The sequence below is a fragment of the Tubulanus polymorphus genome, chromosome 1, assembly GCF_964204645.1.
Source record: "Tubulanus polymorphus chromosome 1, tnTubPoly1.2, whole genome shotgun sequence".
Classification (NCBI taxonomy): domain Eukaryota; kingdom Metazoa; phylum Nemertea; class Palaeonemertea; order Tubulaniformes; family Tubulanidae; genus Tubulanus; species Tubulanus polymorphus.
Genome location: NC_134025.1, coordinates 5420697 through 5447572, shown reverse-complemented (window position 1 = coordinate 5447572; position 26876 = coordinate 5420697). Strand labels below are relative to the sequence as shown.

The 26876-nt window shown below is 37.4% G+C and overlaps 1 protein-coding gene across 4 annotated transcripts in view; it reads right to left on the bottom strand.

Annotated features, from left to right (window-relative positions):
* Positions 1–26849, bottom strand: part of LOC141904065 (mirror-image polydactyly gene 1 protein-like) — a 45785-nt gene extending 18936 nt beyond the window's left edge. Inside the window, exons 1-12 of one of the 4 annotated variants that reach the window (XM_074792538.1) lie at positions 26652–26725; positions 26112–26137; positions 21755–21943; positions 20903–20994; positions 20247–20396; positions 19475–19762; positions 18953–19185; positions 18724–18829; positions 18521–18644; positions 17695–17746; positions 17413–17583; positions 17132–17218 (exon numbers count right to left, since the gene is read on the bottom strand). In XM_074792538.1, the coding sequence (XP_074648639.1) occupies positions 17132–17218; positions 17413–17583; positions 17695–17746; positions 18521–18644; positions 18724–18829; positions 18953–19185; positions 19475–19762; positions 20247–20396; positions 20903–20994; positions 21755–21786 (1335 nt within the window). In that variant the 5' untranslated portion in view covers positions 21787–21943; positions 26112–26137; positions 26652–26725. Of the gene's footprint in view, positions 1–17131; positions 17219–17412; positions 17584–17694; positions 17747–18520; positions 18645–18723; positions 18830–18952; positions 19186–19474; positions 19763–20246; positions 20397–20902; positions 20995–21754; positions 21944–26111; positions 26138–26651 lie in introns of all 4 variants that reach the window. The other 3 variants (XM_074792517.1, XM_074792525.1, XM_074792533.1) reach the window with 3 other exon arrangements.
* Between the last annotated feature and the right edge of the window lie 27 nt (positions 26850–26876).

Genomic DNA, 26876 nt, shown 5'->3' with positions numbered 1-26876 from the left:
CTGCTGGTGAAAAATAGCCGAACGGACACAGTCTGGTGAAATGATTGACGGTCGGTCCGACTTGAAGCGCGCATGACACTGTTTATTAGGCATATTTTCTGGTCAATTATATCTCGAACAATAAAGAAATAACCACTGTCCACAAACATTCGTAGGACAACTTACTATTGCCAGTATAAGTGGCATGAGAAAGTCTATGGGAAAGACTAGCCATGTGTAAAAGAATAAACACATTCCATAAATAACTGTCTGAGAAATCGAATGAGCTGAGCGAATTCATTTGGATATTTTTTACATCTATTTCGATGTTCCTGTAAAATGTTTTGCAAATTCATGACCATAACATCTGTGCTTATGGAAAATTACTTTCTTATTTCTAACGAGCATAAGGACAAATTGTGTAATTGATATTACCTAAAAAAAGAGCTTCGCTTTTTATGAATGATAAATTTACAAAACAACGGATGCAAATTCAACTTCTAGTAAATTATACGTTCCATTAGTGGTATCTACAAATATGCTTTAATAAGACATTAAAGAAAGGAACAGACTGAACATATCTTTTGACGCCGTACAAACCTTTGATACCTAGTATGCGTTATATGGGGTTCTGTGTGAGTCGAGTGCACTGCATCATCAATATTGGTGTTCCAAAATAGTTATTGCAACTGTAAATTTTGGTGTTTATTTTGTAATTAAATATGTTTCATTTTTGATAAAATTTTTATCAAAAAGGATGTGCACTTCATCGTCAATATATCAGGGTTAGACTGATTGCCAGTCAATTCAATTCAATTATCGATATATTCAAATCCGAAATAATATTATTGACCCAACATATCATATCATTGTCGACAATATTAAGCAATATATGCGTTATCTTTTAAGGCGTCAATAAACTTACAAGTTAGTTTTCTAGTTAAATCTGCAAATCACCAACAGAAATTCATTCGTTCAGGACAAAAAAATGCCTCGAACATGAAATCACAAATCATCAACGTAGGTGGTGCCCGGGCAATGAATATTTTTCAAAAAAAAAGAAAGATTGAATCCGCTTACAAAAACAAATCGATCATATTTTGTCTAAATTGCTGACACGGTCTTTTGAATACGCTAGCAGTACGCGCTACATCATTCTCATACATAATCAATCATGATATAAACCGAAGAGGATGCTACGCTGGTGAAGTATACCTGAACAAAAGACATGTGCATGCGCCTCTTTTCACAAGACGTGGGCGTAAAAACAAAAACTATTAAACTTCGGAATTTGAAAAAACTTTTCATGTATACATACAATTAGTAGACAAAATTTCAGATGGTGAAAGTGGCATTAAACAATGGAAACAATCCAAATCAAAATATTGAAAAAGGGTCATGTCAGTTAATGTGTTCATCATCAAATTCTGCATATAGATTCTGCGTACGCCATTAAGGTGGTAAAACGAGTTGCCCGAAACAACTTACTCAGCAGTCATTCTAAAAACTTAACCAACCAGAAATTGATTAATAGATTTCGATTCGACAAGACATCTGGTTTATTCATCTGTCACGTCACAGTAATCGACTTGGAGCATTCAACAATTATTCAATTTTTTTCAATATCTATAGTCACTACTTATTTACATAGTTAACAGTAGTAGTTTGATCAGTTGATCCTCTAGACCAGCAATTTCTATATTTTATTGAATTTTTCGCATTCAGCAAACTGCTCGTTGAAAAACCCCACATATTCAACATCCCACCTTTAAGCAAATAATGCCACGCAAAATCAATCATCTACAGCACCCCTGATTAAATAAGCTCGTTTGAATATTAAATTCAGTCTTCTTTGAACAAGCTAGCGCCTAGCTGTTAAGTCAACATTACTCTTGAAAACAAACAAACCGGTACCTAGTATTTTCTCGGAGAATGCAAAAATGAAAAAAAAATGAAGCGTCATTTATTTCATCAGCAAATACATCATTGTATGAAATAGACAAACTGAGATTCAGTTCTGAATCAAATGAGTACCCCGGTGAGTATAGTGATAGGAAAACAATCTAGACTGTGACTAAAAGTCTCCTAAAATTCATCTATTTTCTTTTTTTTTGCGTTATCTTTGCAACGCGAATATTGCTGTAGAGACACGTTTTAAGTTTCTTGGCCAGCTAGTCATTGAAACTAGAAGTAATAATACTAAAACTAAAACATCGATTCGATAGAAAATAACAAAGAATTAAAAAAAAACAGTTCATCACAGCGGGTTATATTATAGAAGCAAATATCTCGGTAAACACCGGAACAACTTCGTTAAATTTGCACGGCATACAAAACCATAATGAACCATCAAATATCCCTCAGTCATCGAAAATATGTACCGGGCAAATTCAAAGTGTTAGCCCAACACGCATTATAGCTGTATGGTTACAATGAAAAAAATCATTTTCAAATATTCTTAGTAGTTTTTACAAACACATGGCTTTCTAGTCGGGTTTATTTTGCAGCAGGCTTGTACAAACTGTCAAATTTGCTTTAGCAGCAAGTCGCCATTTGCTTAGTACATAACAGAATCACATTGATATCCGGATTAATCAATAAATGAAGGTGACTGAAGCGATAAAAAAAGTTTGCACCCGCAAACAAACATCGGATATTTATCAACAGATCAGATTAACTTGACAGATACAGGGGCCTTTCTGCCGACCATTGACCCAACCTGAAAAAGACTGTTTGCATACCTGATCCATAACCGCGGCCATTAAACAAAGACACATTTTCCCTATTCAAAAAGTAATTATTATAAGCACACAGATTTGGCTTTTTCATCTTTAGTTTGCATTAAAAGGTGTCGGAGTCAATTTGAATATTTTAAAGGCTTAACTGATAATCAAAGTTCAACGGGTCACTCCGAAATATTCACACCACATCTATGCAGCTCCATCTATTGGTAGATTAAGGAACTTTCACGGGACAGTCACCAAATCAATCAAACATTTTACGTAGAGTTAATTTTTGTTGATTTTCTCTATGATTCTTAATATTATTATCATTCATTCTATTTCGGGGAACATTTTGCGATAACGAAAATTAGATTTTGAAACAAATTTTTTTGTTAGCAGTGAAAGCAGTTTTCGTCATCCGTATTCACCTGAAGTTTTTCTCATTAGAAATTTTCCGCACATCGTTTCATTCTCGCACGTTTAAAGGTTATCAATAAATTGAAGAATTATGAAGCATACTTGAGACCGTGATGGGTATAGTACCTAGCGGAGTATGGGCCATTCTCTAGTGCAACATGATTGTCAAGCATTGAGACTGATTGAGAAGTACGAACAGACAATAAGATGCCAAAAGCGTTTTTCGAAGTTGAAAAGAATATACTATTTTCCCAGATTTCAAGTGGCTCTGCATAATTCTACGATATCTTAAGAGGAAGTTGTTGTTGCCTGAATTACTAATAAGAGTGTTTTGAAAATGACATTTTCAGGTATTCGCGCAACCGAGCTAAATTAGAAGCGTCGATAATATACAAGCATATTCAATGTTTTCTATGCTATACGGAGGGAAGAACATTTTTTGACTCAGCATACATGGAAAATAATGTCTTCACTTATACTATCAAGGTCTTGAAGCACTTTCACGAAGGCCTAAACCACAGATAATGATTCGGTTAGATTTTGTATTCCACTTCAACTGAAAACCAAATCTGTTTATAATAATAATCTACAAATAACAAACATCTTAATGAATGAATACTTTTTTGAGACATGTGATAAAGTGAAAATCACAAGCGGATAGCAGGGTAAATACTAATGGTAGTTCAATATGTTGACCAAAAATCATTTCATGCGCAGTTTGAAGGAGAAAGAGTGATTGTTGAGGGCAATGTGTTCACAGCTCGGAGCTTGGTTTCGATTGATCCATGAACAAGCGAGTAAATATGAGAATAGTAAATACTTCTGCCTACGCTAAGAGAAGGAAGCTGTGCACCAGCAGAAATTCGTTACATAATCTCATGATGATTATATTAATGAATTGAGCAACTCGATAATGACGAAAATGATGATTACGGTTGACAACAGAGAAACAGACTAATTAGCAGATGAGATATTCACTTCTCAACATTGTCTTCCTCAGTATATTAAAAAATCAAGTTTAAGGTCTGTCCGTTTAGTTGGTTATCCGGTGAAATTCAAAGATTAGCAGGTTTCAAATGGGCAAACCGTTGCAAGATGGTACACGTTTCACTAAATGTCTATAAACTATACCAGCAGTCGTCCACATAATCTGTTAGGTAAACTAACCGATGTATGAATGAGTAAATAACAAGACAAAATCTGTGTACATCTTGAAACCACTGGGACAACAAACTACTTCTAGGATGCACCCGGTTCTCATCGGACGCCACCGCTGACCAAATATTTCAGAATCTCGAAAACATCGGACAACGAATACATTATCCTCATTACTGCTAACAAGCCAAGCAAAGAGATAGCCACAGATTCGACTAAATCAACTGTCGCATCTTCGCTAGCCATATATATATAGCCGGACAACTATTTGTCAAACATTGCTGAATTCTTTGTCAATTTGAACTAGAGCCATCTCCGTCAGCGCCTTGAGAAGAAAGTCAATATGGCGACTGTCGAGGCAAAGGTGCTGTAACCAGACCCATGTACACATTCCTAGTACTGTGCAAATTTACCCACAATCCACACCAAGAAAGCAACGCTTATCTGCAGGAAAAATATTGTTCATTTTCGCGCTATTTAGAGTTAATATTCAGTAAATACGGTGATTAAACAACTCTAGTTTTAGTAGTCGGTTGTTTGCCGGAGGTAGGGGGTATTTGCCGGCGCTCTTCAGGCCACTGAGAGAAGTGCTTCGCCTCCATCAAATATACAGAACAAATACACCCCAGCTTCAGGTGTATGTTGTACAAGCAAAAGAACAGTTATGAACGAGGAGATGCAAACGAGAGCAAATTTGCCAGCAGCTCATCGTTGTGAAAAACTATCAACATTTCTAACAAGCAAATATCATATCTTATTGGTTCATAAGAAGTTACTCTCGCCATGATGTGGATAATACAATTATCAATACACGCCGGTCCAACTGCGACCGTACTAGGAAGAGACTTTTTATAGCATAATCGAAACAGGGAATATCTAATCGGAATATCTAAAACGCTCGGCCATTACATAGAATTAAAGCAGAAATATAAATTTTCCGGAATCTGAAATTCCCCTATACCAAAAGACTCCAACCCACGGCCGAGATAATAAATTATATCCATTACGCCGAGACCAATTAGAAAAATTGGATGAGGAGAATTTAACATCAAAGCCAATAATGCCGTGTAACGACGCATGGAATTAATTAAAAGCTACAAAGCTGATGGACAATTTGACCAAAGCTTACAATCACATATTGCGCGCCATAAAAACCTGTATGTAAACAACTTGATGGGGCGCTGTCAATGAGCCGACATTAGTCAACCGAAAATCAAGGTACCGACCGCTGAGCGTAATGAATCGCAACCCCAACTGATCGGTACATCGTAGTCCATTGAGGCTTTCGTAAGTAATTGCTTTCCTCATCTTCAAACTTTGAAGTCATGGCAACTACAGGATATGGCAAACAAACACCATCAATCTCCATCGTGCTTTTCACTAATAACACTGGAATTTAAGCAAACAAATCCGTTTGGATCGAGAATCAGGATGGAAATTAATAATTACACACGTTCACAATCGGGTTATTTTGGGACACTCCAGATTTCGGAATGGAACTCGGTTTTCTGCATGGGACTGATGTCAGCTCGATCAATGAATATGTCATCGGACCGCACTACCTGATATCTCTTATTGTAGTAGTTTTCATCAAAAATAGGAGTAATGTGATATCAAAAAGAGTAGTTGAATTGAAAATGTACTAGAAATTATTCAGATTTTGAAAGTATTTTGATATATTATAAGTAGTTGATGAGAAACTACTGTCAAATAATAGTGATCATCAGGTCTGCCTCATAAGCCAATAAAATGCTTGTTTTTCCATATAAGTGGGTTTCGGGTCTCGCTGGGTCATCAATTACTTAAACAACCGCCACTAAACGGCACGGGCTATGAACACGGCCAGCGTCTATTTCATAATGGTGATTTATCTAATCAACTACACTTCATTTAACCTTCAATATTGAGATGGATTAAATCAATTCATCACTGAAAAATTGCATTTATCATGACAATTAGTGATTTTTGCGCAGCTAGCGAGCCGCGCTGCTGGGAAAATGAATCATGTTATGGATTTGATATCTATCGATTCCGTAGTAGTCGTCGTCGTCGTCGTTTGCACAAAGCACGAACTGAAATTGAAATATTATGATTGAGACGAAAGCAAAACACCTAAACCGGGGTCTGATCCACGTTTTCGAGAACGGAGATTAAACAAAATGCGCGCGGATCATCCGCGTTGTGTTCGTTAGAATTAAGCGATCAGTCGGAGCGAATTACTCGCGGACCTTTCGTTCGTTCGGCGTTCGCGAGACGGAATTACGAAAGATATTAAAGCCGCGAATGATATCACATCGATTATCATAGATCTAAGACGTAAAAGCAAATATTAAGTTGCCATGGCTACAACATGCATATTGCTCGAAATCAGCTTTACCCGAGGTACCGGTCGTCGCCGGTTACCGATCTATGTTGACATCGATGCCGACGCGCGTTGTTATAACCGAAAAGTCCTAATCGAGGCGCAATTATCCGACGTCCGAAATTAACGCCAATATTTGCGCACCGGTACGGCGGCTAAATTTCCACGCCGAACCTTGAACAAATACTGACCGGTCGGGGCGCACAATACCGGACAAATAACTCGCAAATGCAAAGATAAACTTTAATGACTAAACGCGCACTGCTGTGGCTGACCATTGATAATTTCATTGTATTAAGAGTTTTGCTATGGTAATTTGTCATAGAAGAACGAGCAGTTGAATGACAATCGGCGGCGTACCAATTCCGGTGAAGACAAAAATCATCTCAATCGACTCGTCGAACGCATTCAATCCAATATCTTCGACTTAACGTGATCAATTATTTCGATAATTGCCCCGTGACAGAAAGCGACAATCGGACAGCGGGAGTTCACTTGTATTTTCACAAATTCATCGCTCAAATCTGCCAGACACATAATCAAAGCACGAGCGTTGAAAATATCTGACCGCGGCGGAAATAATCTTAGCCTTTTAATTCAGCGACATGAAGTTCGTCCAATTGGATATGTGACAAACGACGAAACAAGCATATTAGAGACGAAGAATAGTACATCGAATTCCTATTCTACGTAGTCAACTTTCATTTTCAATCAAATTCAAGTGTTCGAAATCATGAAAGTGGAACAGCGATAATTGTTTACGATTTCACTACTAAACCAAGCAATTAAACTCCAATAAGCAGGAGATAGTTCTGAATCACCAATAATGATGTGTATATTTCATGGAAATTGCCGTACATATAGGGCAGTGAAATGGGCAATAGTTTAAAGGTATTAGACGGATTAGCAAAACTTGAAGTAGAAAGCACGAAAACCACTTTGAATCATTCGATTGTTCTACAGAGGCCGCCGAATAAGAATGGTCCGTACACCTGTGTGTCCTCGGGCAATAAGTCCATTCTTCGCAGTAGTCATGAAATAAGTTACTCACCGGCCAATTCAAGTGAGGTGACTTTTTTAAAGTCGCCGACAATGCATTGGTGAAGATGATCGACCCCACAGCGGAACATTCATGAAATAGAATTCAACAAAAAACCGACATAGATACCAAATGGGTGGCGATGTCTAGAAATTAGCATAGCAATATAGTTCAGTGTTTTGGAGTTCAAGTTTTAGATTCATATACATCTTCCAGTTCAATAATCTCATTTACAATATCAATCATTTCTGGACTGACATATTGCAGAACTGGGCCATGCAGTCTCACAACATCAGAAAACGGTTGACACGAAAAAAGTTTTGAGCTCATATATGCTGATGGAGATTTCCTCACAAGTCTACCTGGTCGGATGAAGGAGTACGCGGAAACCAGGAAATTGGCACCTTGTAACTACACTCTCGCGTCGTCCTTCTGGTTTTATTAAGCATTTGTCGTGACAAAGACGCAGTCCAAATTTCATTAGTTTATAAAGTTATCAGTTTACCACCGATTGAGCTGAAATTGTCGTTTCAAGTACCTCAACTGCCTCCTCATAACTACTAATAATGCCGACCGAGCGACTTCAATCAAACCCCAAATCACCAATGAAATCATTGACATCTACATAAGAAGGAAACGAGCTGGATGTAAGTCAGTTGTCTCTGGTGCGATTCGTGTATGTGCATTCAATTCTGATAAATATTCATCGACTAACTCGTCAGTTGAGAAGTCATGACAAGCAATTTCATCAAATTAACTTGTTCTTCGCATTTCGAAAAAAAGGCCGGCTTTTTCGAACGCTCGACGATAGTCGCCAGATGGATCCTCATCGTCGCCAAAGATTTATTTGTTCGTCGACGATCTAAGAAGTCATAGGCCCGGGGCGAATCGACGGGTCTCGCGAGTCTAAATCTTCCGTCATGAGACTGATTGGTCGCGCGGCGGTGGAAACTATGTCAGGAATCCGACACAGCTCAGTTCCGAGCTGCGTTAAGTGCTTTAATTTGAAATACTTTCATGCAATATTAATCAGGTCCCCCATTCTTCGCGTAGATCAAGTGGGTGTTTAATGCCAGATTGACGGACTGGACTTTTGCGGGGATATGCACAGATTGCGGAGCCGGAATCCGCGCGCACATGGTGCCATCTCTGCCAGCGTTTTACATACAGCGCGCAGAGTTAGATCAAAATCTTCTGCGAATACTTGTTACAATCGATACCAATCAATTCTAATATCATGTCGAAAATAACGCCGATTACCGTGCCACTTTACGAAAGTGATAATGCTTCTGTATTCGCAAAGTTGTTAATAATGAAAACATCTTTTTTTCTATTCAACATCGAAATGGTGCCTAGAATAAGAAATATTCCTCGAGAAATTCCATATAGAAACAAATAAGTCGGCTTAAAATGTGAATATCAAACTGACCGCCGTTATCTCATTACGAGTTCGATGATTGAATCATCAATATATGCTTGATTAGTTCGGCAGAATGGGCGCGCACCGCACACAAGCGTTTATTATATGAAGCCTCTTCAGTCGGGCGATTGAGGCATTTTATTAGGAACATGTACAATTTATGAAATTGTCTCATTATTTCCATTATCCTCTTCAATCAAGCCACGTGCTAAATTTCATAACGCACATTCGAAGTGGTACGGTTCCACGGCCAAACAACCAATTGAACGTTGACGCCGTCACTCTCAATTATCCCATTAGATATCAAAATTTCGGCGCAATACTTCATCTAGTGCGTTAAAAAATGACAGCACCCGATCTCAGAACAGACCTCGAATGGTGCTTTCACCTGTTTTAATACGATAAAGTCAACATATTTCGCAGAGATGACGTTTTGTATACTGTTAACAAATACTGCATATAAATTCATCACGTTGACTCATTATCGATGTATGAAATCATCTAAAAAATATTCGGGGAATATCTAGAATTACTGAAATTTGATATTACGCTATTTTTGCATTGCTCAATTTACAAGACAAAACAGTCTGACTTGAAATTTACATACGGGATAAGTGCGCTCGATTAGTACTACGGATTTTTTCGAAATTAAATTATTCACCTATCCCAACGATTGGAAAATATACGACGGATAATCGTGACGAAACAATCGAAAGGACTGGTCGCAACAGCTGCCCGTAACAGATGCCGAAATCCTTACGTACTTTTATATGACATCATTTTCAAAAGCAACTTATATAAATGCTGTGCCCGCCGGCACTGGCAACGAGGGAAGCGTTGTATGACAGGAAATAGATAAACGATTGTCTTTTTTTTACCGTTATACGGACTTTCACACATCTGTTTTGTTCACATCTCATTATTACAACACCTCGATCTGGTAATCCCTCGCTAATACACGTACGTTTCAGGCCGTGTGTCGCAGCGAGAGTCGTCATTCATCGAAGTAACCCGAGCCGCGTTACAGATGCTGGCCACCGCTGCGAAAAGGGGATTATTCGAATATCTTTTTAATTCATCGCAGAATCATATCTGTTTGATTCGCTTATTGTGCGCTGCAGCGCTGATCCAGCAAAGCCTCAATTTTTTTTTCATTACGATGACATCGTCACGCAGCATTTTTGTCATGTCACAAGACTGCAGGAGAAAGAAAATAGAACCATGAAATCATATTTCGGCTGATTTCCATTTTAAAGTATATGCTTAGAAATAGAATTGAAATATATACCCAGAACTAGATTAACTGATGAATTTCAACTTTCATAGGTTTTTCTTCGAAATTAACATCAGAATGCCCAAGCACATATTCCTTTGGAATATGAAATTTGTAACTTAGTCAAAAAGCGAAAAATAAGCTGATGAATCAATTTCAGTCGACCACTGGTCCGAAATGATTCTTCATAACACAAATAAGTAAGTTAATATTTTCATTGGAGCACGTTTCATCAAAGATGAGAAAAACCAATAGAACCAGCGAAGGAAGGCATGGCTACCTGCGAAGTATCTTTATCGCGATTAAACCTCGCAGCATTTCTCTATTGCACTTAACGATGGGTCTTGAGCTGTTCATTACGATGATCAGATATGCATTTGACACAGATATGAAGAGCCGCGTAGTCATAGAGAACCGTGTTCAACGTCCTCTCATATTGATGTACACTCCAAAACACGCCGTGTCCTCTACAATAGACCCGGCACTATTCACCGCCAACTTTCGTCTCAAGTACAAGCAATGCAATTTATTGTGAGATGAATTTTCCCCTTGCTCGAGATGTGAAGAGACAGCCGCAGTTAATGAAACTGGGCCCGTACTGACAACAATCGTAGATGAGCTGTTTGATGATCAAGAAAAGTCGCGTAGCTAGTACAGTGTGTACAATTATGCGAAAAGAAGTTACTCGCGATATTATGAACATCGACGCTCAGATACTATAGTAACACTTCAAGTTCATAGAGAATCCTGCATTCAGAAAGAGAAAACGAGTCCGAAAAGATTTCCTTAAGTAAAAGATTTCCTTTTCCACGTTTCGACTTCATCTAAATAGTCATCTTCAGAATAACTACTAGTTACTAGTCCTTCCATTTTTCTTTCTGAATATGGGATTCTCTATATCATTATCTATTTCTATATCAGAGTGTTTCATCAATGGTTATTAGGCTTACGATTAGGATTATAAGACTAACATATAGAGGGCACACTGTCTAACTGCTTAACTCTGCCCGCTGCCACCTCGCATGATTTATATTTTTTGAAACCAGAGAAGAGGGAACCACCCTGCACCACATATACAAGAACATACAATAAGCTCTTCGGAACAATGGGTTATCATATTCGGTCCTAAACACAACTAGAAGTACAGAACAATTGGGGCAGCGTAGAAAAATGCTGATCTCAAAAACGCACATAATAGGCCAACAACAATAACAAGTTTTGGATGAGTATTACTGAAACTAATTGACCTGTCTATATTTCACTCTGGTTGCACCCCTTGACATAGAATCACGCTCAATACTGCCAATCATCATTTGCCATGAACATAGCTGCGGTTCTCAACAAAATTTGTTAGCACCCCACCAAATAACAATTCATTTTCATTCTCATAATTCCAGAAAATCTGAGATGACCATCACAAATTTCAAGGGTAAGACAACAAAAAAAAACAAATGAACACATTGACACAGAAAATTCAGAGAAAGAATTATAAAAAGACCACATATCTATGAATATTAATCAACGAAATCTCATTATTGAATTGTTCTTTAATCGGTAATAAATAAGCTGTAAATCGACAGGATGTTTTATAGCGACAGGTGATTATTGGGAATGTGACATTTTCTCATCTCATTTATCTCGTCGTGTTGAATGGAGTTCTGATAAATCTGAATATTATACATATCTTCAAAACAGACAGCTGTGCGTTATCATCGTATAGAAAAAAAAACAATATCGATATACAGGCTGATGACATTAAACAGTTTCATACGAAACACTAAGTCGAAATAATAATTGATGTGAAGGAAGTTTTAGTCTCATTGACTAACATACTAACTTATATCATAGGTGCAACATTTCCTGAAGGAAGTGACAACAGTTTTTAAGTCAACCGTATTGTCTGCGTTTCCGTCGATAAGAACTAACGACATAAAAAAATTAAGTATTCCCACAATTGAATGTTAAAGAGTGTAACAAATACGCCACAATACGGAATAACGATGCGTATCTAAACTTGGCTAATTTAGCGTTTAAGTCAACAAATCGCCATCGATTTAGAGGTGTTGGGCAAATAAAACTTCGGCAAAAAATAACTGAATGATATAAAGCGATTTTGCAGTCCTGATAGCTATATCAGTGACTCTTGGTAAATAGAAAGAAGGACTAGTTTATATTTGTTCTATACTAAAGTATTTACTAATGGGGAAAAATAAATACTTCGATATGTGTTCCAAGTAAATAAGATCATAGCTGCAAAGTAAGCCTATGAAAAATTGGCAAATACTTGAGCCGGCATTCAATTGGTCCAACAGACACTCAACAAGGAAGAGGTTAAGCCAGATTCAAACAAACATCAGCCCGGAAGATGATATTTATACAGTATCAATGAAGATGTCAAATGTATACTTTGCAAGGATGAAGAGACTACGGGACAAACACTATCGGGGCGTACAGATAGTTATGGCGCGATGGCGCGATTTGTCGATTCTTGGCAGGCAATCTACAACGTTTCAAGGCAAACACAGACTTGGGGGAAACACTGATCTGGCAAGCAAAAACTAAACACTCCAGTAGCTGGTAATGATACCGGCAAACACATCGTGATGGGAATAAATTCAAATAAGACCTCGTCAATGGTGACATGTTGCACATTCTTAAATAGTACTGATAGAAAAATATGTACACTTTAGATTAGCGAGTTCACTCCTATTACAAAAAAACGAGAGATCGATGGCATTACAGCTTTCACTTGATGACAAAACAAAACAACTTATGAAAGACTGTACATAAACATTAAAAAACACAATGAAATTCAAAACTGAATGAACAATGTTTTCAAAATATTTCTATAACGATATGTGTCAAGGGTATTGAACGATTCATCATCATTACGTGTGATCAAAAAATAAAGAATAACAGTGAAGAGCGAGCACAGGCCACTGACGAAGAGCGAAGTCGAGCCGATAGATCAGGCTGGTTAAATACAGAAGTCTTTGAAGTAGTTGGCTCGGTCCATGAGATCAGCGTTGCATTTCGACCGGTGCAGCACACAACGCGTTCGAAAGGTTTTTTGAGGAGACTCACGAGACAAAAGTCATGAATAATCACAGATGTTGACGTATATTGAAAAATCACTCATAAACATCGCAGTGATGAAATTCTTAATTTCACTCATCATAGCCCTGCAACGTGATTAAAGCGCCCGTGACAAATGGTGGAGGTAGATGGCTGTTACAATGATATTAATCAGTGTATGCAGCTGCCTACTTGAAAATCGTGCTCAAGGGCTATCAAGCAAAGTCGCGCCTTATTCTGGAGTAGCGTGGACCACTTTCGAGTGAGTTTGTTCCGACAAGCCGACGTAAAGCAGTAGTGATGGTAGTCATGGTAGTAGTGCTTCTTACAATATAACCTAGGATGAATGTAAAATGTTCTATTTTTCCAAACAGAAAACGACATGAATGGACAAAAATACGCAAACCATGCCGGAGTTGAATGCCCGAGATACCCATCCTCTTTTACCATATTATTCAACATCTTTGAAATTGTTTTCATTCACGCCGTTTCTTTGCTTACCAATATAGAAACGGTCAGTTTTCATCACTTTGTTCAAGGTGCACTATTACCAGTTCATTATCAGAAGAAAATGTCGATGTTAATCTGTATGGTTTACATGCATATGTCGATAGTTGAGAACTGCTACAATTCATCCAAGCTTGTTCAATTAAACTGCTTAACTACTTCAATTTAGATTTCCATCTTCAAATAATAGGATTGGTAATAGAAACACTTCCACTTCGCCGATTCAGCCTTGGGAGTTAAGAAGTTCAGACTTGTTACTTCAAGACTGGTGATGAGATGAGAAAGCAAGTTTGTTTAAAACACCATGAGCTTTAATCACCCAAGACACTCAAATCAAATCTAATTCTTCAATTATTTTCAGCATTTTCACACTCATATCATGTTATCTAATCATCTTAATACTATTGTTCAAAATATTCCCATTGAGCCTGGATCCGTCGGCAATATTCGGGTTTTTTAGAACAATCAATCAAAAGTTTTCTTTTCTTCCACACAGCATTCAATGCAGTGGCAATTCAGTAAAAATATAAGCTAGAAGTAATAGATAAGGTTCGTGAACAAGAGGTATAATGGCGACGATGTCAACATCAACTAAGAGTACTAGAAAAGAAACTACTGGTGACAATCATTCCGCGGTCGAACGCGAAGATGATGAAAATCATAATACGAATGTCTATCAGCTATCTGATGAAGGAAACACCGATAAAAACACATTGGTAAAGGAGCGTCAGAAAAGAGACGTGAAGGAGAGCTATTGATCCCCGACTAGATTTTTCATCAGGAAATGGAAACGCGTAGTGTCGATCAGGGCAGGAAGTTCTCTTTTAGCGAACATGGAAGTTGGAGGAATCTACCAAGGTGCTCTCACTTTCAAAGTGCTTCTTCGACTCAGTGCAAGGTATGTTGTGGGATAATGTAGGCAAAAATGAAATTGCTTGTCGATTGTGAATAGGGGGGTTGTTCGCTTGACTCGAAGAGATGTGCTCAAGCGAAGTATTATGCATCAAGTAGCTAGCCCGTCGCACCTTTCAAAGTCTTGATGGCAACATGGACTTCATACAATAGTCGCCGGTGCTCAGGCAATTATATTCAAGTCGTCTTGAAACTCTTTTTTCGTGTAGCATACATGGGTATCGAGTGCAAAATACTATGAATTTCCTGGTGCGTTCAAGGGTTTTCTATATGGTGGATGACTAGTACACGGCAATATTCCGACTTAAGAGATGTCATGGAATATTAATAACTATAGCTCTCGATGGCAAAGACGAGACAGAAATTGTTAGAGACACCTTGAACGTGCTAGCTCAAAAACACACTCAACCATGTTCCCGCAAGTTTATCGACATTTCACCAACAGACGGACAGGTGATCTAACTTTGATTTAACTAGAGGGCAAGTTCACCCCTCATCATTCAAACTATTACACCTCTGACTAACTTGCTGCAGGCACCTTCAGGAATCAAATCGATACCAGCGTTCCTTCCTGCAGACCAATCATCACAAAGATATGCTAGCGTATGTCACCACAAAGATTCAGATGCCAAAGGAGACAGTCACTATCAACGCCAATAATCGAAGGTAGTACACCATGAAAGAAAATAAAACCCGCAAGAAATGACTTATTTTGGAAATCTAATTTATCAAAAAATCATATCAGGTTTTGTACCACGTTAATAGGAAATCTGAGGTAACATTAAGCACGTAAATGCCATTGAAAAAATTATGATGGACGCTGAAAGAAGAAAGAACTGGTACTTATGAAATAACAAACCAGAACGAAGTAATAGAATCTGCCGCTACTCATAAATACCACCCACCACAACAGCTCGAAAAGCATCAATTTGCATGTTCGTTTTTTCTGAAACGATGACCTCAACATACTACAGGAATAGTGTCGTTATATACAGATCGAATTACTCGTTCAAAACCTAAAAAAGAAACTGTCAAAGTAAATCTAGTACAACTGCATGATTCACTGAGCGCGCCCACCCTAACGAGTACAGACCTCTTATGAAAATGAGACAAGCTCCGAAGAAAAAATATCGTCAATTATAAGAATCGATGAATGGAAAGCTTTTCTTTCTGTCATTAACATATGTAGTCACGAATTTACAGAGGGACTCGATGAACTAGGCACCCACTTGACTTCCTATGTCCAAAAAAATCCCTGCAGTATGTCACATGACCTACACCTTTACACGATATTCAGTCAAGGGCTCTTGAAAAATGACAAAATCCACATTTAGCGATCTATACAAGACATTCGACAAATGAGACGACATTTCTCTCATTTAACAGAGGAATAATCCACCCACAAGTCAGCGCCCAGTATGAGGTCATAAAATCATAAACTCGTTCTAAAGGCGCACCAAAGAAAACGAACATTTTTACATGTCAAAGCGGAAATTCAATCGGTTTTAACAAAAAAAGCCGACAAATCAGATACAAGTTTTATGGCTGAGGTGAACTGAGTATAGTTCAAATAAAACGTGAGTTGTCAAGATAAGGGCTTCTTCAACAACACCACCTGACCAAGCCTTAAATTCAAAAACGTTAGGTGCAATCTTTGAAAAAAAAATGTTTTTTCTAACATTTAGAAAAAGATTATAAGTCATCGAGACCCAGACACAAGCAATCGAATTATTTTATCTGATAATTTGTTTTTTCGAATAAGTACTAATTCAGAATAAATTCTTCCCGCATGAAAAGTAGACTTAGATTTTGGAAAGAAGATGGCAGCACCATCTAGACATAACAATAATTCCTCGACTCGATTGATGCTCTTAAACTGGGCAGAGCACCTCTTCTTAGATTCCAGCGATTGTAATAACGTGCCAACAGCAATCGTATGAAAGTTGTAGCGACATTCTTGCACTGGTTGTTGACACAGATTTGTAAAAAATCGTGACAAAAGTGCGTGAACGAGTCTCCAGTGGATTTATTGCAATATCAAGATGGATTGATATAGGCTAAGCCCTCGTATTAACTGTGTTAATAACCTCCAATTACCAATCTTCAAATTCTAAGGCTTTTTGAAATAAGTATCTGATCAAAGTATGGGTTGAATCAAGACATGATCCCAAAAGTAATGACATTCATTACTTGCCATAATAGAGGGAATCATTTTAGTTCTGAACTTCGCCTGGAGGTGGCACCTGTTCCTGGAGGGTTGGAAACTTACCCGCAAATTTTGATCCTGAACAGGATTCGGATTATACTGCTGGCCTTGTGACTGATATCTCATCAGTTCTTGTTCTTGCCTCTTGCACTGAAACCAAAAATACAATATGCAACCTTCAGATTTTAAAAAAAAGTATCAATATAAGTAACAAGTAGAATTCCAAAAATTCTTGAAACAAATTCTTGGTGCTTGAAACAAACGCAAAGATTCATCGAAACTAATACTATTGTCTGCCTAGTCTTTTGGATCCTTTGGATTGAAAAAAGGTGTTGACCATTTACCTTAAGTATAGCTGAATCTCTCTCCTCCAGAATAACTTTCATTTCTTCAGCTGTGATGTGCTTCTTACGATGTCGAGTGTGATTTATTTTCGTTGAAACAACTTCCCCAAAACGATCAACATCACGGAAATTATCACAATCATCGATCTTTTTAAGTAATCCAGCTACATTCTGTAAATATATGATAAAATCCGTATGAACAAGCAACTACTCTTAATAGCTGACCATCGAACAGAAAATTTGAATGCACTAACGTTGAGACAAAAATCAAGGTGTCCTTACCATTTCATCCGGTTCATATATATGTTCAGTGATGTCAAAATCGGAATCACGACTAAAACAGAGAAACAAAATGACAAAAATTCTATTATAAAATGATAACTTGCACTGAAAAATTCTGATCAGAATCTTGTGGAAGACCAAATAAGCTTGACAAAGGTCCAAAAACCTCTATGATGACTTAAATACCACAAAAATAAAGGCCTGTTACCTCCCTGTACAATATAAAAATGACCTGCCAATACAAACCAAAACTCTCGAAAAATTATTAGTTTTTGACAATCAGGTATAATTGTTCCATATCTACTCTTGTTGGGAGCAGAACAACACCACTAGAAAAATAGACATGAAATTTGAATAGCAATTGAAACACCTTCACCATTTTCATACCGCATTGGTACCCTAGAACCTATGTAAATGATTAGGGGCTGCATTTGAAAGAAGGAAACCGAGCACCATAACAAAATGAATGAAATATATTGCTAAAAAAATGTTTATCATATACCATGGAACATTTGGATTGCTCCTATGATGTGGATTTTGATTATTGTAAGGATGTGACTGTAAGCTTCTAACATTGCTCTGCTGAATAGGTGCAGCAGACTGACTGGCAATCGAAGACTCAGGATTGATTTTTTCTGCATTACCAGGAAAATCAGATAAGTACCCGTCAACATCGGGCATATTAACAACATATCTACAATGCATAGACGTATACAACTTAATAACAAAAAAACATTCTACAAGGAATGAATAAATAAGATTTGTAATCTTTTAGCTTGTATGATTGTATGAAACTCAGGGAAAATAGAAGTTGAAGATTTCTCACCCATCTTTTTCGAGCTTCTTCATTCTGTCGATTGCGGCATCTCTTTCTTCGTTTGCGACGCGCAATCGATTCATAATCGCTGCATCCCGTTCTTTTTGAGCGCGGTAAATCTCTTCGATTACGGCTGAAAATTCATGAAAACGGTGAAAATAAACACTCAAAAAAGAATATCATATCATAAAAGATATTTCAAATACATCTACCTGCAACTTTGGCAGCTATCTTAGACTCCGCTTCCAAATCTCTAGTTTCTGTAGCTAATTTGATGTTAGCGAAGTCTTTTTCAGCTTCAGCCAATTGATCAGCCAACTATAATGTAAGAGAGCCAGACAACTGATGATCAAATATAAAAGAAACGCATATAAAAATGTAAGAAGCCAAGACGTTCTGGTAGTAGACACTCAAGTTTATCAATAACATGTAGATTCATACCTTTTTGTTTTGGCTTTTGAGCTTATCAATTTCCTGTAATAGCAGACTGATCTGCTTGTTATGATCAATACCAGCATACATCATGTTGGCACTATTTACTGTACTAGCATTGGCTTCTCCTCTTACAGTTGCAGACATATTCTTTGCTCTTCCTTTTTCCAGTGAATTAACTGAAGCTATACCATTTTCTTCTGTTCCAGCACCTCCGTAACCTGGTGATGGTGTAAATTGAGCTGAAATATAGATTTTACCGAGAATTGCATTTAGTGAATTATTAGCATATGTGACATATAATTGCATGCCAGTATATCATAACAGTTTAAATTGAAATATGAGCATAGTTCACAGCATAAAAATCTAGGCTGTTATAAACTTGTGACACCCCGCTTGTAAGTAAGATGCATTGTTTTTGTTTCTTAATTCATAGGTCATCAATGACAAGAATTTGCATGCGGTGTAGATAATTTCACAAGAGGTGTAAAGGGTAGCTGCACAGCGTGATCAAATGGAAAATCTGAATACCTGAAGTGTGAACTGGCGTTACGGAATCTGGACTAACTGCAGAATAGTACCCTGTGTCAGAAAGTGTAGCATAAGCTTTGTGATCTGGGGTTGAAGTTGCCGGACCAACAGTCATTGCTGGTCCTGATGATCCTTTCGTCGGCGTAGAGGCTGCAAATGGGCCTGGTCCACCTGCCATCTGTGGAGGCATATGCCCAGCCATCATTGGATAGGCTGGTGCTGGAGCAGGCATGTAGTATGTGGGTGTGGCCATTGGTGCTGTTGCATAGTTGTACATTGGTAGAAAACCTGGAAAATGTTGACAAATGACGACGAACATGCAATAAATACGGTTATTTAAGATGATATCCTCTAACCAGATTTTTTTTTTCAGCATCAATACAAAATCCAAAATAGCTAATAGTGACACTAAACCATTTTAAAGGAAATTTTTCAATGTTTTTAAAAACGGTTCATTTAAAGATTTGATAAATAGTTCAACAATTCAATACATCAGACTAGGATTCGATAATAATATGTGATTCCCACAACGCAAAAGCAACCATTACCCATAGCTAAACCACCACAGACACCCGCGTTAATATAGTGGAATCGGAGTGATTTTCAAAAAGTCCTAAACCATTTGATATAAAAAACAGCTTGAACTAGGTTGTAGTAATAACAGACAGATTTGATGCCAAACTTTGCGGCCGAAAGAATTCTCGAAATTCAATATCTTCTGTATAACTTCATCAGAAGTGAATGAAGTGAAAGCAGAAAGAGTATATCCTACCAGGAGCAGGAGGATAGAAAGCAGGATAGTTTCCCTGACCACGATGTTGATTATCATGTTTACTTCTCTGTTCATTTTGTGACCGTTCATCTTCCGAATGATTGAAATCATCGTATGTCTGATTGTATAACTTTTTACTGGCCCCAGCATCTGAAAATGAAAAACGGCGCTACATCATCAAAAGATCACGGTAGATGATTCGACAAAAACCGGGAAAGGATGCGTTGGGCTTTAATGAAATTCTTAACACAAGTTCAGAACAGTGAAAGGGCTGCATTTTATCAAGTACTGAAATTAATTAGCCGTATTATGCTAATCATAGTGAAATTAGACTTTGAAATGGAGAATTCTAGTTCAAGAGCCAGAAACCGATATGTTGTATGCATTTAACCAGATGGTGAAGAGCTTTAAAAGTGCTGTTAGGAAATTTCATGTTAGCGCATATATTGAGGGGCCTGTGATGACAGTCTGTTGTCTCAATAATAAATTATCATACCACTGGTAAAAGGATCATGCATAACAATTCCAGATGCAAAGCATTTAAATCATTTTCAACATTCAAGTTGACTAGCAAACCAATTAAAGCAGGCGCAGCAGGACCCAATCCCACAATTTTAATTGAACCCAAAAGTGAATTTCTATTCAGAAAATGTTACCTCTTTTTGAAGCAACGGCTTGTTCAGTTCTTGTCTGGACTTTACGAATGTGTTCTTCAACATCTCTCATATAACTGTCTGGACTGAGGCTACTGAAATCAATTGAAAACGTGTCACATTCACAACTATTAGTTCCAAGAAAATAACGCTTTTTCAAAAACCGAGCATTCCATTCCATTTCAAGAAGTATAGGATACACTGCTATATGTCTATTAGTATTCATCTACAAATAATGATCCCTTAAAACAGGCTACAGGGGTTGCCCCTTTTGAAGCAATCTTAAGCCAGTGACATGCCCTAATTTTGCTTGCTTACTGCCATAAACCATCGTTAAGTCGAGGATTTCCAACCAAACATCCCAGTACAGGGACTTGGTCAAAAGCGGTAACAAACCGACAGCGATGTCTTCAGATAGACAGCGAATCAGTCAGGATTTTACTTCCTCGCGATGATCATCGTTTCCATCTCAGAAGCTTAAAGACACATTTGACTGATTGCTTTGTGTTGAAAGAGGATTTGACGTTAGGGATGAAATGTTCACGCAGCTATCATTCTACGGCTTGAGAGATCAGGATTATTATTATCTACAGTGAAGATACTCTATTTGCACTGTAATAATCAACGTGACAGCAGCCAATTTTTGCCAACACGTTAATTTGAATATTGAAATGCGCCGGGCTCAACTCGGATTCTCTCCAGATCTGACATTGAGCTTCTGACAAAATCATCGCTTTATAATTACTGGGAATAGAATAGCATGATGAGCATCAACAGGGCTACTGATTGATTGCGGCGAAATCACAGACATCCAAGATTCAAAGGGGTAGACCTCAATAAATGCTGTGTTCGTACCTGGGCCTCGTATTAAGGTCAACGTCGTCCATTTCTAATGAAAATTTCAAATTCTTATTAGCTCGCGGTAAGCGTTGACGAAGTTCTTCGTTCACTTCTTCGCTGTTATATACATCACGAAGACTGGAATTGTTCAACTTTTCTTCGAGTTTTTTTCGAATCGTACGCTCCTGGTCCAGTTGCTTTTCTCTAAAAAAAAAAGAAGTTTTTAATATTACTTCTCAATCAGAATAAAACCCGCAATCAAAGAAAAACTGTAAGACAATTTTGACGTTTTAACTCATAAGCTATGAGCCATTAAAAAATCCTCTAATCGTTTTTCTTTGATTGTCGGTTTCATTCTTTACGTGAATTAAATAGTTTCTCGTCTATTTGACAAGTCGGTTGACTAATCATATATATTCAAATATTCAATTAGGTAATTAATTCAAAGACAATTCTAATTATCTATTCGTTTACAAAGTAGTCATTAAGTATATTTCTTACTGAACTGACGTATTTCTCTGTATAACACTTATAACATTCATTTGATAGCGATACATCTCTGTAAGGATATTCTATTCCTAGTTATATGTTCACATTCTGATCCACAAGGTTTTTTCAAAGCCTGGTGGTGGATAAATTACATATGATAAAACCATATCCGTTTCCAATAAGTTCCAATGAATAATTGTCAATTATTTCCCAGCACTTGCATATAAAAATCGACTGTTTCAGAATGAAGCAAAGATGAGAAATTCTCTGTGCAGGGATGTGAAAAAATAGTAAAATCCAAAAAGAAAGATAAAAGAAAAATTGAAAACGATTTAAGAAAAATTAGAAAGTTCACGATTTTCCAATTTATTTCAATGCCTTTTTAGGGTAAGTCAAGAAAAGTAACAACTGTGAAAAATCCCATTCCACCTGATACCGGGTGCGTAACTGGATTTGATTCACTGCTATGACGTGTTGAAATGAAAAATTGCGTTGTTCCTATATAATAAAATACCATAACGAAAATATTGACTGAGGCCAGACAATGTAATCAGAATTATTGACCATTTAACTTCCCTCGAACCACGGGCTCTAAAATGAATAAACCAAAAACTAAATCGAATGAAGCTATGAATAAATATTTGCGGATATCAGCTCAATACACACGCGTACGTCCATAAAATTACCGACCGTAATGACGGGTTATCTAAATCACTTCGATCGACTAAATATAATATAATGAAGGCAACAATTACGCGTAAGAATACGCGACAATAGAAGTCGACGATGAGAGAGCGGATTTGCCTCCCGTTCGTCAGTCGATGAAGAGAGTGATCAGCGACTATAAATATGCAGAAGCTCTAAACTTAGCATGTATTGGAATACGACGGATGATAATAGCGGGCATTCGAAGAATAAATCACTGCGTAGCCACCTGCAAACAAGCGATAAAGCAAAATACTGCTTAATCCGACATCAATTGGAATTTCGTGAACGTTTTTTTTTTTCCGTCTCTCGAAGATCCGACTAATGACGGTTTGATTACGTGTGTTTCGACCAATGAATGAACACTTCATATTTGAATTCATGATAATTTCTACGAAAAGATAATTAACGCCGGCGAGCAGCATTTCATTTACACGAGAAAACTAACTCGAAAGTTTATTGATGCCTTGAAATATAACACATATATTGCTTAATATTGTCGACAATAAATTGTATCATATCAATCATATAGTATTACGGATCAATAAAGCAATATTTGACACAAGTTCTAAAAGTTGAATATTCAGAAAATTTATCTCTAGACAACCAACAAAAACCTTACTGCTTTTAACAAGTAGCCTAGATTTAGAAAGCTGCTCTGAAGTTGTGAAGATGTCCACATGTTATGTCCAGGAAAATAGTACTCAGAAAATAGCATTTGGTGTGGAGAGGGTTAATCTATGTGACGACTCTTTTTAAAGCTTCATTCCAGGTGAAGAAGCATTCACAAAGAATCCGGACATTCTGACGTTATTTATCATCGTGAATCACCGGAAGACAAGTTTTTCACATGGTCATTAATAAATATCAAAGCTCATCATCTCCGCTAACATTCCTAATTAAGGTTCTAATGAATAGAGGAATAACAGCGCATCAATGGGTCTGTACCATGCCACCTCAACATACAATTTTATATTCCAACTATCTTTTTAGTGCTTTACTAACCTATTTGTACAGGAAACATAAGGCAAAAATGTCCAGATTAAGCGAGTGAGGCTTTAGTGTCGCAGCCGCACATGATGACATGATTCAGTTTTTATGGATAGCTTTATGAATATGCATATCAGTGTATATGTGTGTAGTGATGATTAATAATACTGAAATCAATATGACTCGTTAGTCATTTTTCACTCCACCCATTTATACTATTAGACCTAGGCCTATACCATTTCATATCCGGTCAAAATATTAGAACAGAAATTGTCATCTATTGGGAAACTGAAGACTTCATCGATGAACAAAGGGTGGAAAATCAAAAGTAATAGAATGCAGAATTTTTCGAAATCCTTCAATGTTGGTCTATATGGAACATTGCTGATGTGTTGGGGTCACTGCCATTGGTGTAATAGACTTCTGCGAGATGCCTTTAAAAGCTGTAGAAATACCGATAGGCTAATGAATCAAATTTAACTCTGCTCAATCATGGACATACTAGTTTATACATCCACAGTTCATTTCATTGAAATCACAGGGCTCGTATTTGAATTTGGGGGTAAACTATAGCTTATATCATCCAGTATCTCTGAAACTGGATGATCTAAGCTACAGTTCACCCCAAACTTCAAGGATACTGGATGAACTAAGCAACAGTTGACCCCAAAACTTCAAATACGAGCCCGTGTGATTGAAATCTCAGAAAGAAAAGGATTATTGCAAATAACATTCAAAGACACTAATCATACGAGCTAATGATGTACTTACAAACTAAATCCTGGGTTCAAGTTGATACCAGTATATGAAACTTGTCCCTAAGGTGTACTAATTTTTTTTAATGCCAAGAATACTATCCATGTGGCTCTTTTCATGAATTACCCATAGGGGCCTTCATACATATATGGATATCTACAGCAGTGCGTACTACTACAATATTCCACAGCAGTCTAGTACTGATATAAACACCTGCTGCCATATAGATATACATTGAATGATTATCTGAGTCTGGAGTATATGGAAACTATTTATCAAACAGCTGTACCAGATGTAGAATCACACAGAGGCATTTTTTGCCAGGGGCCAACAAGAAAATGTGCCAATATAATAGCTTTTAAAATTTGAAGCAAATTGGATTTTCATATAATTCATTATATGCTATAATTAGTCGGTAACCTGACTGTGATTTGATTTCTAGATCGGATATTTTCACATACGAGCCAATCCGATTACAAAAGCTTACAATCGAGTTAAATATCAATTGAGAAAGTTTTCAAATCTTTCTCAATTTCAAAATTTTTTCAAAGGATCCAATTTCAAGTTTATTTCTAGGGATCGAAATCGATGTTCTCATTCCTGTACACCGAGCAGTGAAATTTTGTGCGTCGGCCTCAGGGTAAGTTTACCCGACACATGTAATAACCGTTCATCAACGCGCTTGTGATCTGTGAACAAATTTACATTAATCATGATCGCACATATGATGCCACTCATTTACGCGAATCGACGATATTTCGTCTCGCGTTCCTCACTGTGATCTGCGCGCGCCTGATATCAATGCGCGTCTTTGACAGGATTGCGTGCGATAAGCGAAATCGATGAATTAATATCGACGAAATTTTCCGGCCACTATAATCATCCAATTATCTCGCCATTGCTGCAAAAGGGCTTATTTAAATTAGCCGTAATCAACGTGTACAACGGATATTTTCTGGCTGATTTGAGAGACACTTTGTTTTGTATTCACGCGGCGGTGTTAGGACTTCACCGGCCACAATTGTACGGTGGTAATCTTCGAGAGTATTTGACATCATTCGTCGGTAATAGCATTAGCTGTTTGACAATGCGTGAAGTGAATTTGCGCAGGTCTTAATTCGCTATCATCCGACGACAGTCAATCAAATTTATCTTTAATAAGCTTTACAAAACGATGCCGGCATGCGCGCATGAAAAACTGCCACATAATAGATACTAAAAACAACTCGTGCTACCATCTAGTGGTGAAAGTTGAGACTAAATTCTAGCTGATAGAGTGAGTGATAGGCTATTATATAAGGAAACTCGTTCAACCAACAGAGTAAATACCAGCAGCAGTATTGAAATAAGTCAAAAGGCTTTAAGTATTAAAAAAACCTGAGCCAACCTATACCAAAGCATTATCATGCATATAAATAAACATTTTACAAACCGTATTAATAATTTACAATAGCTCAACTAAATAATAGAAGAATAATTTACAAGTAGCCTGTAAGAATATTAAGCATAAAATGTTTTCATGAATTCATGAATTGCTTATAAAAATGAAGCATGATTTTACTAAACCACCGTTCCAAAACACCATATAGGCCTATTGATTTTTTGGTAAATGAACATCAGTCCCATATTTACAGTGTGGGAAGTATGCAGGTGGGTTCATATTCATAATTCTGTTGGTACTGAGCAGGGTCTCCCCAAGAAAAAGTTTGAAAATTTGGCTCAGTTCATAAAATGAGCAAAACTAAAAATTTTTGCAGGGGGTTCCCCACCACCGGGGCACCAGCAGGGCCGCGCTCTACGAGTCTGAACGTATAGGCCTACTATAGTTGTTAGCCAGCCCATTAGGACTGTTTAACTATATATGTTATACGTACGGATTAGAAAATGTTCAAGGTAGAAACGACGCAGTATTGAAATTCATATATCATTTTAAGAAAAAAAAGATAAGTTGAACGTCTCAACAAAAACTCACTTTTCATCGATTTCATCTCTCAATGATGCGAGTTTCGAGCGGTAGCCCGAACCAGCTGTTCTTAAATTACACAATGCACGTTTGTCTTCGATATCTAGGTGTTCAAAAACACGGGGTTCTGGTGTTTTGTCGAGTCTAGCGTGATATTGCACAGTATCATTCGATTCTTTACCCATTCTTGTTGATCTTGACCGCCATATGTAAACAAACTCTGATTGCTAGGTG